Genomic DNA, 20,086 nt, shown 5'->3' on the forward strand with positions numbered 1-20,086 from the left:
AGGTATAAATAATTTTTAATTTAGTTAGTTGGAAAATGAAATACTGTATATAACTCGATAAATATCTGGATCTTGCTTTAGAATGATAGCAACTTTTGATTTTCATAGATAAATATATATAGCGGTGGAGCCATCAAGATTATAGTTGTTGACATAGTCCTCTTTCATTTTTACATTCTATAAATATGTTTAATCGGCTTTATTAAAAAGTCATTATCTTCCTTCAAAGCGTAAATCATTGTTAATTATGCATGTAATTCTTCTCCCATCGTATATTTTCATTTTTAATAATCACACACACACACATATATATATATATATAATATATAATATTGTCAAGTTTTGCCGTTTAAAAAAATAAACATATACTTGCGATTTAATGTGTCTTTTAGATGACATTATGTATGATGGTAAGATCACAGATTTCAGACCGTTTGAAGGAATTAAATAAGATATCTTAGTCAATGGTTGCCTCAATGAAGGGAAAAAAAAATACAGAAAAAACAACGAAAATGAGCAAATGGTGTGGTGGTCCATACTGATGATAAATTATTGACTCTTTGAGCTATTTGGCTATTTCATTTATGGAAGTCGAAAATTTCTAATAAGACTATTATACGGATATAATATTGGATTTGACAAAGTAAACATATAAACATATATATGCATGTACGTTGATGGTATAATAACTAAATAAATAAAATTGTGTTAACAATAACATAACCTATTTAACACATTAAAATAAATAAATAAATATAGTGAATATAAAAGATAGTATAGTGGACTTCATAATACACAGGCCAGAAACCATTGAATAACCATTTTTGGGTAAAACCGCTTCGGATTATGGATAAAAAAGAATTATATAGGTCGTCGGTGCAACTGTGATACGATTAAATATGTGTTCTATGCATCGGAAACCTAAATAAAATATAAATATTTCTTGACATATTTGTAACAGAAGTTGATAATCAGCAATATATCCAAACTAATCCATAATCAACTATATATCTATCCTCATTTTTTGATAAAAATTGCCACATCCTTTTAACAAGCCAGCTAATTAATTTTATGTTCATCTACGGCTAAGTTGTCCCGTAAACAATTTGCATGATGATTCACTTCATGGTTTCAGCTAATTTTGCAATAGATGAATTTATAAACGGCTTAATTGAATTAGTCGATCACATCTAGATCAAAATTAATATTCCTCTTCATATTATTAAAGTTTCTTTCAAGTACAGAAACTTTTCGTGTGCATATATTCTACTACGTTTGAATTTAGAATACAAGTTTCTTTGGTCGACCCATGCTTAACAAAATTAGCAACAGAATGTCTTATTTTTATTCGTACGGAGTAGGAAGTATTTGGTAGTTCAACGTCGTCATATGCAGGTAGATAAAGTCCATCCCAATTAGCTTTTTATATGTTTGTTAATTAGTGAGAAAGGTACCTCCAAAATTATATTATTTCATTTGTCGTTATCTAAATGATTGAAAGGTATTTCAGTTTTTTAGTTATTAAAAAAAAGCGAAGACCAAGTCTTGTTATAGAAATTTGTATTTGGTCGAAAAAACCAATAAATCATAAACATAACAATGGAAATATAACCAAAGGTTGTTTTTCATAAACGAAAAGAATTTTTGAGATATCTTAGAGAGGAATAGATGATGTACGGTGTTATATGGCAATGAAAAAAATAGGGGATGATGACTTCATTGTTAGAGGAGGTCTTAATATTAATTTGTCGGAAAATTTAACTCAAAAACCTAACCATGCATATTGTTTTTAGGGTTTGCTAAATACAACCCTTAAGTTTGTGTTTAAGGTACATAAATTATTTATATATTTACCATGAAAATCAGAGGGCAAATTTTTAATATAGAAGGTACAAATTTTTTATGCACATTAAATACAGTGTATTTAGTATTTCCCTATTGTTTTATATATGTAGCTAGATAGATAGATGCGAAATAGAGCCATAAATTAAGCCGGAATAAGATGGGAAATGAAAATCAACATGGGCTATAGGCTACGTTTATCGTTGACTCTTTTTTTTTTTCTTTTCAAATTTCCATAGCACAAATAAGTGACCTTCTAATCTACTCACTGCATATAATTACACTCTGTTTGGAAAGTTTGAATATTCTAATTCTGTGCGACGTGGCATCATCAATGCGAATTAAAGTATGTCCTAATTAACAAATATTTTTTTTTACGCCATCCATCCATCTATCAGTCATGTCGTCGAACTCAAGTTATTTACCTAGAGAAGTTCGAACTCTAAACCTTTTATCAAAATACTAAGACGTTTCACATCTAAACCATCTACTAATTAAGCCACCTCGATATATATGGTGTTTAATGTTTATTAATGTATAGATTAGACAAAATATAACTAGTCGATAACATTTTTAATTGTAATATTATAAGATTCAAATGATTAAACTATTCATAAGTCTTAATCCTCTATAATAATTGAAAGAAAATTAAGTAGGTTTGATAACCACAATATGTTACATTGGCTTGATTCATTATTGAGGAGTAGTCCACTACGTATTTTTTATAACAATTTTTCGGTTTTCCCATAGTTTATCAATAGAAATAGATTAATAGCTAGATTATCGACTTTTTTTTTTCTTCTTGAAGGCTGTATTATACTTTATAGTTATATCGTATATATAACCAAAAAAAATAATCACAAACTTCAAAAGTCAAAAGTCAAAAGATGCAAGATACAGATCTTTAGACTTTGGCCATGGAAAAATGACTGTAGACTAAGCCACTAAGGCTACAACCAACAAAAATTCGGTTAGTAGTAAAGACCCAAAAAACCAAATCGGGTGACATACGTATTGTCGCATTATTTTTTTTTATGTACTATATTGGGTAAAACAACACTATAGAGATCAAACTTGACACCGGTATCTTATATATGTTGACTGTTGAGGAAGTTTCAACCACTTGAAATACAGAGTGTTCATAGCAACGCACTATTGTATTTAATTAAGCTTTACCATTAACCCTATTTTATAATCCTTTGATTCTGTCACGTGTCATGATCGATCTTGTACTTATAAAGATTTTTAGAATGATAACTTAGGAGGTATACCCTTCGTAATAATAGCTATATATGGACAAGAAGTAACATAATGACTCGACAATCCGTTGTGAGTAATTTTGATGTGAAAACATTATTATCTTGTTATTATATACAGTATCTTGTTACGTTAAACACTCTGTAACTTAATTAACTTTTGACAAAATGGTTGGCATGCCATACTTTATGTACTCGGTAAACAAACTTGATTCAATCATCATAAACTTGTTTGATTCAATTATCATAAACTTTTTTTATTCGATCGGTGATGAATGGTGGTAGGTGTGTACGTACTTGTGTATCATTTTACCTTTTTGAACCATTTTATTTCTATAGTCAAAATTATTTATTGGTTGTGTATCCTTGTAATCAAAAATAACAAAACATTAAATTAGATAATTAATACTATTAACTATATATACAGTATAAAATACATTTATTAGTTACCTATAAAGAGATAGATGTTGAAATGATAGTAGAGGATGTTGAATCGATAGAAACTAGAAATAGGTAAAAACGATATTTTACAGTAATTTTACAAATTTTAGACAACTTTTATAAAAAAAAGAAGAAAAGAAAAGCATAGACATATTAAAATGTAATTCAACGGTTTAAATTTTTTTTCGAGGAGCATAAGCCCACCAGGTTAAAAAAAGTCAAACCTCGACCAGGAAGTATTAGCGGCGACGTATTGCGGGCCCCTATGTTTGTAATGGTAAATCTGGCAGAGAAAATAGCGAGCCCCCTGTCAGTGTCATAGTATTAACGGCGACGTCGCCGTAAATGCCTTGATCAGGTTGACTTTTGTCTGGTGGTGTTACCTGTGGTTTTTTTTTCCCTGTTAGAAGGCTGGAGTCTGGACACCCCCGATAGCTTTTTGAATTTTTAATGAAGTTAAAGTTTCATAGTAATGATGGGCACCAGCCACCAACTAGTGAAACTGTGAAAGCATGTGTGGTGTGGGGGTTTGGTTATGGAAACATATATAGACCAATATCCCTCAGCTAGCATTATTATCATCTACTTATTATTCGATCCTAGCATAATTTTGATCTCAAATTCACATCTACTGCTACTTATATTTCCTTTTACGATGCTATTCTTTGGGGTCAAACATTCAAATTTATTTTTCGTATCCAATTAAAATTTCACGAATTTTCAGGTTCAAAGTCGAAGAAAACGACTCAAAGTAAATGAAAGAAAGAAATCCACGGTAGTACACATTTTATCGCTATATGAAATTGACCAAAAAAAAAAAAAGATCAAAACTACAAATGGGGACTGAAGTATGGACATAAAAAGTGGGTTGAAAATATAGCTTCCTTGCACACATTTAGTTGCGTCCAAGACTTGAGCTTTCAGTTGACTAGCTGCTAGCTACATCAATACTTCAACTAAATGTGATTGTTAAAAAATTGACCCAAGAGACCTTTTGAAGTAATGGATGGTTTAGGACAGACTGCCAACTTGGTTCAAAACTAATTCCAAATCGACCATTTCTTCCCGAATTGAAATTGACGTTCCGCGGCAGCAAACTAATTAGCTTTCCTATGACCACCTCTATGACCTGAATGAAGTTTTGAAGTTGGAAAAATATAGGGAAGTGGAAGCTACTACAATTAAAATCAAATCCAAAATAAAAATAAACAAGTAACAAACACACCCGAAGGTAAATATACCAGTTATCAATGGGAATTTGGAGATGTAAATGATGGGCATGTCCATCATGAGGAAAAGATTGCATGTATTTTAGTGTGTGACTAATAGAATGAATGGGGTACCGTCCTCTTTTTTGTTATAAAAAAAAACCCACATTTTTTACGTATGAAAAGAAAAAACCACATAAATGATCAACTAAAAAAACAAAAAAAACCAAGAAAGTATCACAATTTTTTACGTATGAAAAACCACATAATCCTTTAGGTTGATTTGAAAAAGATAGCTGTACCGAGTCTATTCTAATAGACAAACTAGGGGCAAATACAATTATACTTGAAATAAATGATCAACATGTATCGAATCAAAACTAAAATCAAAGAGGAAAATTATCACCTAAAAAGCTAAGCGACTAGTCTCCTTGTGCCTACTTCATAAAATCCCGACTTGCATATCTCAAAACGAAGATCCAACAATCCAAAACACTCACCTATACATCTACTTAACTATAGTCCAAAACTTCATAGTACACCCAACTCTTGTAATAACGACCGGACTGTACGTCAATAACATGATGTATTTTTTTTTATAAAAGTTCATCCACGATAAAAATACACGTATTTATAATTATGGTTAAAATTCTCTCCCGTTAGTATTTTAAAATTGTCTTCCACTAGCATTTAACAAATTCTAAACAAATTCCAAGATGCAAGGGTAATTACAATTCCCTGTAACTAGACCTAGTACCTTCAAATTTTCTCCCACTAGCCTTTGGTTTTGGATAATCCGTGAAATTAATGTGAAGACAAATCACACAATAGATATTCTTTCATTTACTTATTATTATAACTCAATGATTAAATATCCACTTTACATCGAGTTCGAAAAATTGAAAAGACATTTAAAAGAAGTTCACAAATAAAGTTTTCCAGTGAAGCATATTTGAATCTTGCAAACGAGGCAAAGTTTTACCCCAATTAAATGTCGCGTCTTCGGGCGATTTAGTTGAGGGTTTCTCCTCCTATTGTAGGTGAGGGGGCTCTCTAACGCGGACACAATTAAGACAACGTAAGCTAGATCCCTTGTTGCGAGCAAATGATCCACACTTTTGGAGAAAAAAAAATTCTTAGATTTATAGTTATACCTATAACTATTTTAAGATCTTTCTTGTTGTAATACTACTACTCTTAACGATAGAAGCTTACATAACACATGTGTTAATCTTTACTCTTCATCAACATATGGCTATCAGCTAATTAACGCACTATTAAGGGAGATTGTGAACAAGGGTGGAACTACTTGGACCACGGTGTTCCATTTCTCGGTTAGATATGGCCCATCTTGGCTTGTTTGGTCAAGTCACCTCATGATTTTTCAACTTTCACTTCCAATTTTTCAAATGTGTCGTGCTCTCGAGTCTCGACCGTTCCTTTCTTTACCTACTGCTCTCGACCTCATATTTTTCTTTATCTCAAATAATGAAATATTTCGATTAAATCATTTGATAATTGATACTCTGGTTAATTTAAAGAGAAATATAATGATAAAAAATAGATCAATTAAGTTTTTATTTTTTTTAATGGCAAAGTTTAGTCTATTATATACCAAACATTCTCTTAAATTACATAGGCTTAGGTTTGAACTTATGACATTAATTGCTAGTTTCACATTGCCACAAAATCATGTTACTGATAAATTTAATAAAATGCTAAATTCAAAATACAACCTAAAAGACTAGAATGAACGTATAAAAGATATATAATTCATACGAAAAGCCGATTTGCTGAATTGTGGTGGTAGTGATGATGGTTATATAACTTACATATGAGTAAGTTGTGGTCGTCGTCGCCGGAGGATCATAGTGGTGGTCGGATATGATGGTGGTGGTGGTGGTCGGAGATGATGAAAAATGAATGATTGGGAAGTGTATCTAATGGTGCCTAAAATTATATATATATATATATTATATATATATAGGGGTGAGATATTTTGATACCACCTCTTATATTAGGACCAACTAGGACCATTGATTTTTGTACACTATATTCATCTACTACGATATACAAGACTTTTTTGTAAAAACACCAAGACTTTCTGGCGACGGGCCCACCAAAAAATCATGTGTAAGTTACTTACACATGTGTAACTTACACATAAGTTAACTTACACATGATTTTTCTGTGGGTCCGTCGCCGGAAAGTCTTAGTGTTTTTACAAAAAAGTGTTGTATATCGTAATAGATGATGATGGTGGTGTGTAAGTTACGAAAATTAATAATCTTTTTTTGAACTTTTTTTAGTTGGTCTCAAATTATCTTTCCCCTATATATATATATATATATATTAGGGGTGAGATAATTTGAGACCACCTCTTATTTTAGGACCAACTAGGACCATTGATTTTTGTACACCATCATGATCTACTACGATATACAAGACTTTTTTGTAAAAACACTAAGACTTTCCGGCGATGGATCCATAGAAAAATCATGTGTAAGTGTGTAAGTTAACTTACACATGATTTTTCTGTGGGCCTGTTGCTTGAAAGTGTTAGTGTTTTTACAAAAAAAGTCTTGTATATCATAGTAGATCATGATGATGGTGTGTAACTTACGAAAATCAATGGTTCTTTTTTGGACTTTTTTTAGTTGGTCTCAAATTATCTTTCCCCTATATATATATATATATATATATATATTAATATAGCAAACTTAACTAATACTCGGTAATCAATAACATGTATTAATGTTAATTACAGTAACTTGCATTAAACAACTTGTACTTTTCATATTAAAAGTTCATCCCCTGATTTTCATAGTAAATGTACAAATAATTTATACACTTTAAACACAGCTCCAATGACTGTATTTAGCAAATCTCATAAAGTCACCTATGTGGCTATGTCCCATTATGTTGATTTGTCCGTTACGAACAGTCGGATGAAGTTTTAAAAAAACAAACGAAGATACGAATAGCCGGCCAATCGAATTTACAAAACTACAACCACTTACTAAATATAGGAATTAAGATAAACATTGAATTACCAAGTATACCCTTTATGAAATGTATATCTACGCCTCTACGGAATAGTATAAAGTGGAATGGCTCGTGATGAGTGTGGGACCAAGGGACTAAGCTGTAAAAGTGCAAAAAGTTTAATTACAAATCACGCGTTTCCCCGAATTCCAGCCCACCGACGGCCCATTAACTATAACTACCTCCCTCTTTATCCAGTATCCCATTCACCGATAACTATCCTTTTTTCCCTCCACGTCATATTTCATCACGTCAGCATCTTTCTAAATTTCAACAAAAAATTATAATGAAAAAAATTAATAGTCGTAAAGAACCACTTTTTCACCACTAGTTTTAGCATTTTAAACCTTATCTATACATATAGTGTTTTTTTTTCTTCTTATTATAATTCTTTTCGTATACATGTAATGTAATGTAGCAACAGCCAATGAGTGGTAACTTGAAGAAGTTATTCTTAATAAGTGAATATACTATCCGAGATTCGTTAATTTCTGTAAAACTTTATAAGTAACTATATATTATTAGTGGTATTAAAACTGATTATCAAAAATATTTTTTTTAATTTTTTTGTCCACAAGGTAAAAAAATGATCATTTTTGGATAAACGATTATATATTTAAAAAAATATATTTTATTTATTATACTTAAACATATGTTTAATGCTGTCAAAAAAAAACAACATATGTTTATTGGACACAAGTTGGGAAAACCGATGGGTATAAAGAAAATTACTTTTTTTTTTTTTGGTTTTCCCTTATGCTTGATAAACAACATGACAAGAAAAAATTTCAAATATAAAAAATGATGAGAGTAGAAATATATATATATATATATATATATAGGTTTTAGGTAAAATAAAACAATTATTAAAGTTAAACAAATAAAACAATAAGTTTTTCTTTAGTGATAGCCATCATGCATCATAAAAATCATCTTACATCAATTGCTTCGTGAATCTCCGTGCATCAATTTAACCACAATCTAATGGTCAAGATTTTGTTTTATTTGTTTTACCTTAATAATTGTTTTACAATACCTAACCCCTCTCTCTCTCTCTCTATATATATATATATATATATACTAGTTCTAATATGCCTCATACATGATTCGTGAGTATGACATAAATTGTGATTAAAGTAACTGATGATCGGAGCTAAATTATAATAAACAGTAAATATAATACTCATATATGTTTAGTTAGAGTTTTGGATTTATCTTAAATTTTTACAATCACATCCAAATTGGAACTAGTAAGCATACTAAATAACGACAAATATCATTGTGATTTCGGATAGTAAACTCAAATCTTTGAAATCTTAAGTAATATGAGTTGAATAATTGAGAAAGAAAAATGGACAATTTTATTAATGAGAAAACAATCAATAAAATAAGGTTATAATGTGTTTTGTATCTATAAACTAATGGTTAGACTTTAATTCGAAGTCTAATAAGAAGATTGAATCTATATACAATTAAAAAAGCTAACTTAATAAAACAAATGAATTAAAAGGACACGTTATCGATCAATAATTACGCCAAATGTCGTTTCAAAAACATCTCAATCATGTTTTAATTTATTAGTAGATATACTCGTATTAACTTATTTCCAACCAGGTTACCTACTTTAAATGCAAAAAAGCACAACGGTTACATAGATAACATATTTTATATTAAGTGAAAAAAGCTTTAATACGAAATCATTATAGTTGGAAAAAATAACTTTATAATAGTCAAAAGAAATTCGAGACTGTATATCTGTTGGATATATCCAAATAATGACTTTTTAGTCACACACATGATCAAAGCATATGACTTTCATTTCTATCACACCCATATATATTTTCTGACCAAAACCAATATTTTAACCATAATATTCAAGCTGCCCATATTCGATCTTTATCATAAAATCATGTACATTTTTCTATCATTAGTATGTGTATTTCCTGTGTTTCAATCTGATCCATTTAATACTTTTGTGTTGAGGACTAATAAATAGTTTAGAGAAAAGAAATGCACATAATTAATTATCAACATTATAGATAATATATATGTATTATATGTAAAGGAAAAAATTTATGTGAAAACTGTTTTGTAGTTTAAATGTTAATTCGAGTTAGACTAAATTAAATATGTAAATTAAGTCGGGTTTTACTTGTAGTGCAAGTTAAGTAACCGACTAATATGGAATGTCTAGTTGTGTCGAATTTGTATTAGACTAGGATTCCTCCTAGATTGTCCCCTCCTCTATATAAATATAGAGAACGGGGGAGCCGATTACAATGTACGTACCATCAAAAACGAATTAAAGGTTTGGTAAATAAACAAGGATAATTCGGTCTCTCTATTCTCTTAGTCTTTCGGTTTTCTTCCGTATTCTTTCTGAATAAAACCAAGGGATTCTCGGGGTTGTCGGTTCGTGAGGAGATTCACAAGTCACGAACCATCTGCTTAATAGCTTACATTAATTACATGGTATTTATTTAAGCAGCTTAAGCATATATACGGTGTTTGGTTTATTTACCTTAGTTCAAGTTCGACATTGTTACGGTGTCCAAATTTAAGTGTTGACGGTTAAACTTAGCTTTTGTTGGGAGGTCTAAAATCCAACAAGTTTGTATTTCAATAAGCATACAAATCTTTAAATTATAACTTAATAAACTGATATGTTCATATGTGGAATATAAATGTTAATATTTCGCTCATATACGAAGATATCAAGTTATACATAATTTTACATGTTTTTGTTAAAAAAAATTTGTTTTCATATCAACTTTTATTATGTTTTCACGTGCAAGTGAAGTTATTCACTTGAGATTTTATACGTAATTTTAAAGTTCTCACAATTTTCGTATATATAAACGTCTCGCAAGAACTTTCCCCCATATATATGAGGTTATTGTAATAAAAGTACGTATTTAAATAAACAAATATAATTAATAAGATCATGATCATCAAACATTGACACAAATATTCATAGACCACAAGTATGCATATTGATTGCACAGAGATTAATTTATTGGATTTTTATCATTTGAAAACTAAAATTTTTGTGAAAACTATAAAACTGCCAAAATACACTGTGATCTGAATTTAACACAATGTGTTTTTAATATGCTTTTCGAAAATACATTGTGTTAAGTTCATATCACAGTGTGTTTGAAAATTTTTCCGATTTACAACGCTATCAAAAACACACCGTGATTTAAAACTTAACACAACGTATTTTAGGTTACAAAATAAAAACACATTGTGTTTTATAAAAACACATTGTGTTAAATTTAGATCACAGTGTGTTTTGGTCAGTTTTTTAGTTTTCACAAAAAATTTAGTTTTCAAATGAATATTTCACTTAATTTATTATACACAACGATTTTCAATGAATTTTTTTTATTTATTTTTGAGTTAATTGCATAAAACGTCCATGTGATCTACACAAATTCGTGGTTTACGTACATCCCTGCAAGTTTTTTTTAGCGCTTTTCATCCCTGTTTCAAGTACGAGTATTATTAACAAATTACATCCTTTTCGTTAACACCATTAGTTTTGAGCCGTTAACATGTTGTACGTGCCATACATGTGAGGGCTTTTCTTTCTTCACATGGACGTTTTATTCAACTTGGTATGCAAACCACAAAGATGTTTTATTCAAATAACTTTTTATTTTCATTTTTATACTTTTTTTGTAAGATTATTACTTATAGATGATACAAACCACATAGACGTTTTATACTTCTTTTTTTCGCTTTTGTACGTTTTATGCAAACCACAGGAGGTGTTTTCGGTTTTTTAAAACATATGATTAAAAAAGAGATTATTACATGTGGATATAACTAACAATGACTAAATATTTATGTTATTAAAAGTTTCGTTAAATGTAGATGTCATGCAATGAACTTTCACATCCTGGTTATTGGATGTACCCGACTAATCAAAAACCTACAAAGTGACATCTTATATTGTTGTCACATATACCTAAGTACAAATAACTGAGATATGAAAGTTTATTATATGAGATTGACATATACGAGATTTTAAATAACATAGACATTTAGTCATAGTTAATTGCATTTATAAGTAATAATCTTATAAAAAAATTATAAGAATGAAAAAAAAAAGAAGTTATTTACATAAAACGTCCATGTAGTTTGCATACAACTTGCAAAAAACGTCTCTGTAAAGAAGGAAAAGACGAAAAAGCACTTACATGTGGGGTACGTGCAACATGTTAACGGCTCAAAACTAATGGCGTTATTGAAAATGATGTATTTTGCTAATAATACTTGAAACAGGGATGAAAAACGCTAAAAAAAGCTTGCAGGGATATAAACCACGAATTTGTGTAAACCACGGAAACGTTTTATGCAATTAACTCTTTATTATTTTATTTTAACAATTTATCAATTCATTCATGCATGGACTAGAGTAATACGCATAATAATCTCTAGAAATTGACTTACATGATATTTAATAATTACGTATATGATTTTATTATACAAACTTTGAGAAAATATTTTATTAAGTTACCCAATTTAATTAGTTAAGTTGAAGAAATATGATCTTTGATTTAAAAACAAGGATTAAAATTAAAATTAATTTTTAATTTTAACTGTTGATTTTAAATTTAAGATTGCTTAATTTGACCTGTCAAGTTAACTTGAGGTGATCTTCACGTACAAACTTACTTTATAATTCTTGTCTTGTTAATACGTATGCATTTTTGCATGCATGTACTAGCCACTTTATTACATGCCAACCTCAAACGTTGACTTCTAAATATATAGCCAGTAACTCAACGAATTCACATTGCCCAAACTTAACTATCTCTGCCGTCTATATAAAGAAAGTAACTTTCAATAGTGTTTTTCATGAGTTTTAGTTACTAATACCATCTTTGATGGTGTATAGGGGTTGAAATTTAAATAAATTTATCCCTACCAAAGATAAATAGGCTGTTTTCAGGTTCTACAATAAGTAGAAAATGACCTCCAATCTTGCTGGGCATAAGGATCGAATTATTGACCTCTGTATCCAGAAGTAAGAGCTCCAACCACTGATCTAACCTAGCTAGTTATCTCTGCCATCTATATATATACTTATTTTATTATATTACTAAACAAATCTTTTTTTAAATTTTAAAATTGAACTAAAATTTCGATATTAATTTTAAGTTTCAACAATTTATCAAAATTACATCTATATGTATACTTATATTATTATATATTATAAAACAAATTTCTTTTTAAATTTTAACATTAAACTAAAATTTCAATTAATATTAATTTTAAGGTTAAACAGTTTATCAAAATTACATTATATCAATAACCTAAACTATTAACCACCACCACCCGTACATGTCGTAGCCAACGTTATCTCCTCACACCACCACAATTATCACCGCCGCCCTTACACTACCGCTGCATCGCGGGGACCTAACTTTAGTAAGGATAAATTGTTTTTCTAATTAATTAGCGCGTTTACATTTTTACAAGTAGTGTAATTTTCTCTGCTCAAGAAAGGAATATAAATCTATTTAATTTTCAACACTTACTAAAATCATATGCGAGATAAATTATAGTCCATATGTACCTCTGATCAGGCTCTCATATTTAATGTAAGAGAAAATTACACTTTTGGTACCTCAAGTTAATAGCTATTGTACTTTTAGTCTTTAACTCAAAAAATTACAACTTTCATACCTAAAGTTTTGTGTTTTTTTCAGTTTTGGTACCACGTTCATACGGCGTTGATTTTTGCCGTTAACACCCTCACGTGTTTGGTATTTTAGTCTTTTGACCCCCCTCTTTTTGAGAAAATTACACTTTTGATACCTCAAGTTGTCAATTTTTTCACTTTTGGTACCTCAAGTAGACAACATATTTTTATTACACTATCCAATTTTCATCTCACACATTAGCATCTATCAAACAATACACACTCAAAAATCAACACGCATTGCGATCATCCATATATCCATGTATATCTCTATACCATACCAAATACAATACATAAACATGCGTAAATAAATTCAAATCTCTTATTTGAATCATACACCACCATAAAGGGTTGCCGACTATCTCCCTCCCCACCAGGCAACACGACCTACACCTTAGCTAGATTTTCCGATCTAATCTTGTTTGTAGCAAATATATTCATCTATAACAGATTCCGTTCAGATCTCGTTTGTAGCAGACTCCGATCAAGTTTCGTTTGTAGCATATTCCAATCGAAGAATAGGGTAATTTAGGGGTGAGAGGGTTTTCAATAATATGAAGAAAAGAAATAGATGGTGGGTGCGTATTTCAGCGACATGAGTTTTTTCCGGTCATCGATCCACCAATGCATTCAGTTCCTCCACCATCATCCGTAATTACACCAACATATAATATTTCAAGAATGGATACACACCATTGAGTGTTTTTTTAAGAGCCGTAAAAAAAAAAAAAATTCATGTGTGTTAATTTTTTAGTGTGTTATTTGATAGATGCTAATATGTGAGTAGAAAATTGGAGAGTGTAATAAAAATATGTTTGTCAAAAGTGAAAAACTTGACAACTTGAGATACCAAAAGTGAAAAAATTAACAACTTGGGGCATCAAAAGTGTAATTTTCTCAAAAAAAGGGGCCAAAAGACTAAAATACCCCTCACGTGTTTGTCACGTGAGGGCGTTAACGGCAAAAATTAACGCCGTATGAACGTGGTACCAAAACTGAAAAAAACACAAAACTTTAGGTATGAAAACTGCAATTTTTTGAGTTAGAGACTAAAAGTGCAAAAGTTGCCAACTTGAGGTACCAAAAGTGTAATATTCTCTTAATGCAATAATCCTTCTTTATTATAATAAGAAGAAGATATGAAAGCTATCGATAAGAATTATCTTGGACGTTAATTATATTTAAAGTTTTTTTTAATTTAAAGTAAGATTTTAACTAATTAATGAATCTATACTATATTATAAAACAGATTCCTTCCAGATTTTCAACATTGAGTTGAAATTTTCAATATTGATTTTAAGTACATCCCCAAATATCCCTCTCATCTATTATATATTTATCTAAAATAACCATAATACCCTTTATCTCTTCTCAAATCTCAACCAATCATCTTTTTTCTCTCTCCTCCATAAATCATTTATTCCTCCAATTCATTCAAAATCTTTTATCTCAAAAATCATACGTCGATAAATTATAAAAATTGTATGGGTGTTCTTAAAATTTCATTCTCTTTCATTAGAGATGCCATTCGATATACTTTCGACGAATTTTTAAATCCGGGGCGGAGGCCGTAGGCATTTGACTATCACACTCTCTGACCTAGCTATCACCCCCACCATCTCACCGCCGCAATACGCGGGTACTTACTCTCGTGTTATTTAAAAGGAAACTATGATAATTAAATGTGTTTAAAATTTCAAAGCTATATTATTTGTAAAACTTAAGATAATCCATTAATTTTTTTTTCTTACTTTCGAAACAGATTAATTATATTTATCTTATGATGCTGATTATATATATAATGTATCATTTAAAAAGACTACTTATTACTCAAAATTGATATACCCTCATCCTAGTATATACAAAGTTTTCTCAAAAACAAAACTAATTTTTGTCACTTTAAACAAACACAAAGCTGTATATATTAACACTGCCCACTTGTAAGTTTTATATTTACAAGTTGAAAATCGATCGAAACTTTAAATTGATTTTGAAATGTGAATAGCGCCCCAAAGGAGGTACTATATTGCTCGTATTATTTTTATAACAATAATAAATAAAGATAATTAGAAAATATCGATCAATATAATGTCCAACTATACATTTTTAATATCTATCTTTGTTTCTTATTTTGATATTATTGCCAGCTACGAAAACCATAATCGTCAGATTTAATCCACACCAGAATATCTATATATACCCTTTATATATATTCACCAGTCTCAAACAATATACACTCTCTCCCCCTCTTCTTGTTCTTCGTTTCCATACGTTAATTTCATTTCCACTCCCTTAATAAGAAAACACAGTTGTCGTAATGGCCGGCGGTGGCATACCGACCGCTCCCGGTGGTAATAAAGCTTACCCCGGCAACCTTACTCTTTATGTCACCTTTACTTGTGTTGTTGCTGCCATGGGTGGTCTCATTTTCGGTTACGATATTGGAATATCTGGTAATTATACGTACATCTTTTCTTTATAAATTTTCTTTTTTTATATAATGTAATATCAAGGCCATCTCCCAAGTTTGATAGTGGAAAATGAGCCTATCTCTCTCTCTATATATATACGAGTATAACCAAATATATATATACATAAGAATTCCTATTAACTAAAGTAATTAGTAGAAAAAATAGATCATTTTTTAGATCTTACGGCATGATTCAATTTAGTGTGGCCTTATACTTGTTGATAGTTTTTGGACATATATGGTCCTTAGGATTAACGTGTAATAAGACATCCTAATTTATCTTAAAAATAAGCCAAAATTAAGGACTTCATTTTGCAAAACTTTTTTTATATTTCTGTTTTTGAATTATTTTGAGATCATATGATTTATGTGTAGATAATGAATCTATCGTTTAATTTATTTTTCCTATTATTAATTAAAAAGGGGGAGTGACATCAATGGATCCATTTCTAAAGAAGTTTTTCCCGTCGGTGTACCGGAAACAGAAAGACGATACATCTACAAACCAGTACTGTACGTTCGACAGTCAAACGTTGACCATGTTTACGTCATCTTTGTATCTTGCTGCTTTGTTGTCATCCTTGGTGGCATCGATCGTCACCCGGAAACTTGGCCGGAAACTTTCCATGCTGTTCGGCGGTGTCTTGTTTTGCGCCGGCGCTTTGCTTAACGGTTTTGCCCAAAAAGTTTGGATGCTTATCGTTGGTCGGATCCTTCTCGGGTTTGGTATCGGGTTTGCCAATCAGGTAGTTTTTTTCATTCTATATACAGTAACAAGTTAACAACGGTAGTTATTCCCGTAATATTAAACAGATGACATATATAGATATATGTTTTAAAAACCTTGTAAATAAAGTAATATATATCGTAATTATTTGTCATATGCTCGTATGTTTATATTCAAAAAGTCATAAACTTTGAGGTCTATTTTACGTCTGACACAAATGTTTTAACTTTTTTGACCAATCTCACAGCTTGCTTTTGAAAGCAAATGTGTTTTCTGATGATTTCTTTTGTTTTGTTTTTTAGTATATTTGCTTCCAACTTGTGTCGAAAACAATAAAAGTTAAATTAAATTGTTGATTAAGTAAATACTTGGCTAATAAACTACTGTATAATAGATAAAAGTTGATAGAAATCAAGAAATTACTTTGTTTACCTTTTGGCTTTTGCACATGTTGTCACTTTGTTTGTTTCCAAATATTCCACCACAAAACGTTTACTTGTTGTGATTGCAACCCCCACATATAATTGACATTGACAATGACAACCCCAAACTTTATGATGCTGCTTTCATAAGCAATAATAAGTTTTTTTTCTTGAATTTGTTACTCGTATTAATAATAATAATAAGAATAATGTTATTAATTGTTTTTTCTTGTTGCATTTCAGTCTGTGCCACTATATCTTTCGGAAATGGCACCATACAAGTATCGTGGGTCACTCAACATTGGTTTTCAGTTGTCGATCACAATCGGAATCTTGGTGGCTAATGTATTGAACTACTTTTTTAACAAGATAGATGGAAATTTGGGTTGGAGGCTAAGTCTCGGGGGGGCCGTGGTCCCCGCTTTGATTATCACCGTGGGGTCCCTGATCCTACCCGAGACTCCCAACTCAATGATCGAGCGTGGTCAGAAAGACGAGGCAAGAACAAGGCTCCGTAGAATCCGTGGTGTTGATGATGTCGACGAGGAGTTTAACGACTTGGTGTATGCTAGTGAAGAGTCTAGGAAAATTGAACATCCTTGGAGAAATTTGTTGCAAAAGAAATATAGGCCACAATTGACCATGGCTATAATGATCCCTTTCTTCCAACAGTTGACCGGGATTAATGTGATCATGTTTTATGCACCGGTTTTGTTTAAAACAATCGGGTTTAAAAGTGATGCTTCACTTATGTCAGCCGTGATTACGGGTTCCGTAAATGTTCTAGCAACATGCGTTTCTATCTATGGTGTTGACAAATGGGGCCGAAGATTTCTTTTCCTTGAGGGAGGCATACAAATGCTTATCTGCCAGGTTTGTATTGACCACATACATTTACTAGAATTCGTGAATATTGTATAACTCATAATAATGCATATGGATTAATTATGTTTTTCCCTTCCATCTGGTTGTAACTTGATTTTTGTGCAAATAGGTCGCGGTTGCAATATTCATAGGAATCAAATTTGGAGTAAATGGTGTGGCTGATGATTTGCCCAAATGGTATGCGATACTGGTTGTGCTATTCATATGCATATACGTTGCTGGATTTGCGTGGTCATGGGGACCCTTAGGGTGGCTCGTGCCTAGTGAAATTTTCCCTCTGGAGATCCGATCAGCTGCCCAGAGTCTTAATGTTTCCGTTAACATGATTTTCACATTTATAATTGCTCAAATCTTCTTGACAATGCTCTGTCATCTCAAATTTGGGCTTTTCCTCTTCTTTGCCTTTTGGGTCGTCGTGATGACAATCTTTGTGTACGTGTTCTTGCCCGAAACAAAGAACATCCCAATCGAAGAAATGGTTATCGTGTGGAAGCAGCATTGGTTCTGGTCAAGATTCATGGGGGATGTCGATTACCATAGTGGATTTGAACTAAGCAAAGGAGGCGATGCGGTTAAGAAAGTATAATCGATCGCTACTAAAACCTATATCTTTTTCATGTTTTAGGAGGAACTTTGATTTTATCCATTAATTAATAGTGTTGCGTCTTAAGGTATCACTCTAGAAGAGAGTTTTATTTTCATGTTAAAGTATATATATATAAGCTCGTTTATGGTGTCAAAAAGGGTGAACATATATGTAATTCGATTTTTGAATATTGTTTTCAAAGATTCATGGTAACAACCCCTTTAAGATATTTTCTATTGTGTACTTGTGGATAACTTTCTTTTCATACTTTCCGTTACTATTTTCTGTTACTAAATAAAATTCAGTTAATATAACTTTTGTTTGTGAATTTATTAAGAAAAGATTTATTGATTGCAAAAGGTATAGTGTGTTGTATGTGACAAAATGTTTATAACCAGCTCTATTAGAGTTTTGTGATCGACTTGAAAACTTTGTGCCAAAGATATAATATTGGGCATAGCTGTGTTGTTGATATCATCCTTTTGCTTGCAATCAAAATTCTTATCGATTACTTCAAAGAAGAGAAGAACGTACCACTTAATGACTTTACTAGTCCAACAAGTCTTTAAGCTATTTATATCTCGGAGAAAATGTTGCTAGAGTTGTCTATTAGTTGACCCAAAGGCCAAAACCACTAAACCAGTCAACTTAATTAGTTTTTATAACTATCTAAGGGCATCTCCAATGAAGGTTGAGCAAAAGCTTTTTTTGAGTAAAAAAAGTCTTTTAAAAGTTTTTTATCATTGGAGTAAAAGACTTTTTTGAGGTAAAGGTTTGGGATTTTCAACCCTTTGAGCAAAAACTTTTTTTGGTTTAAGAGAGAAAAAAGCTTTATAAAAACCTTTCCATTGGAGTGAATAGCTTTTTTATAGGTTAAAAATAATGGAATGTGAATGTGTCAATATAAAAAATTATTGAAAGGTTTTTCCTATTGTGAATGTTCTAAGTTAACGTGGTCATATACTCGGGAGGAGATTATTTCAGTTTCCATTTGACAAGTTGGGGAGATCTTTATCAAAATTCAAGATTCAAAAATTTTGAATCTTAACCTTTAATTATAATCTCATGGTCAAGATTTTTATTAATTTGAATTAACTTAAGGGGGTCTCTACCCCACAGACTCGAAGTTGGTTGATGTATTAACATTTGAATAGCAAGACCCAATGGATACTCTATCTGTCTTAGTTTAAATGTTTTATTTTGACTTTTAAAGTCTTCTGTTAACAATTTTGAACGTAAATATTTTTATTTTTATTATATGACACTTTATAAAATTTGTATCAATAAAAAATACATTGAAAACCCAATTTATTCATATATTATATTACTTAAAAGTTTTAATATAACACAAACAATAATATTTATATTAAAAGTTATAAAAGAAAATTTTGAAAAATCAAACTTGGATGTTTAAATTAAGACGACGAAGGGAATACTAATTTTGTGTAATCAAATTATACCAAATCTTTGTTTTTAAAATTTTCTTTCCAA

The 20,086-nt window shown here is 30.7% G+C and overlaps 1 protein-coding gene across 1 annotated transcript; it reads left to right on the forward strand.

Moving 5' to 3' along the window:
* Positions 1-15,680: 15,680 nt before the first annotated feature.
* Positions 15,681-18,824, forward strand: LOC122592575 (sugar carrier protein C-like). The gene is made up of 4 exons (XM_043764834.1): positions 15,681-15,958; positions 16,399-16,721; positions 17,368-17,997; positions 18,119-18,824. The coding sequence occupies exons 1-4, from the start codon at positions 15,823-15,825 to the stop codon at positions 18,593-18,595; spliced, it is 1,566 nt and encodes a 521-aa protein (XP_043620769.1). The 5' UTR covers positions 15,681-15,822; the 3' UTR covers positions 18,596-18,824.
* The last annotated feature ends 1,262 nt before the right edge of the window (positions 18,825-20,086 follow it).

This window comes from Erigeron canadensis, chromosome 3 (assembly GCF_010389155.1).
Source record: "Erigeron canadensis isolate Cc75 chromosome 3, C_canadensis_v1, whole genome shotgun sequence".
Classification (NCBI taxonomy): domain Eukaryota; kingdom Viridiplantae; phylum Streptophyta; class Magnoliopsida; order Asterales; family Asteraceae; genus Erigeron; species Erigeron canadensis.

Bases quoted from the DNA above. Each gene is read 5' to 3' on its own strand.
- LOC122592575 (XM_043764834.1), top strand. From the start codon at position 15,823: ATGGCCGGCGGTGGCATACCGACCGCTCCCGGTGGTAATAAAGCTTAC. The intron at 15,959-16,398 runs GTAATTATACGT...TTAATTAAAAAG, and splicing joins TTACGATATTGGAATATCTG to GGGGAGTGACATCAATGGAT. The intron at 16,722-17,367 runs GTAGTTTTTTTC...GTTGCATTTCAG, and splicing joins GTATCGGGTTTGCCAATCAG to TCTGTGCCACTATATCTTTC.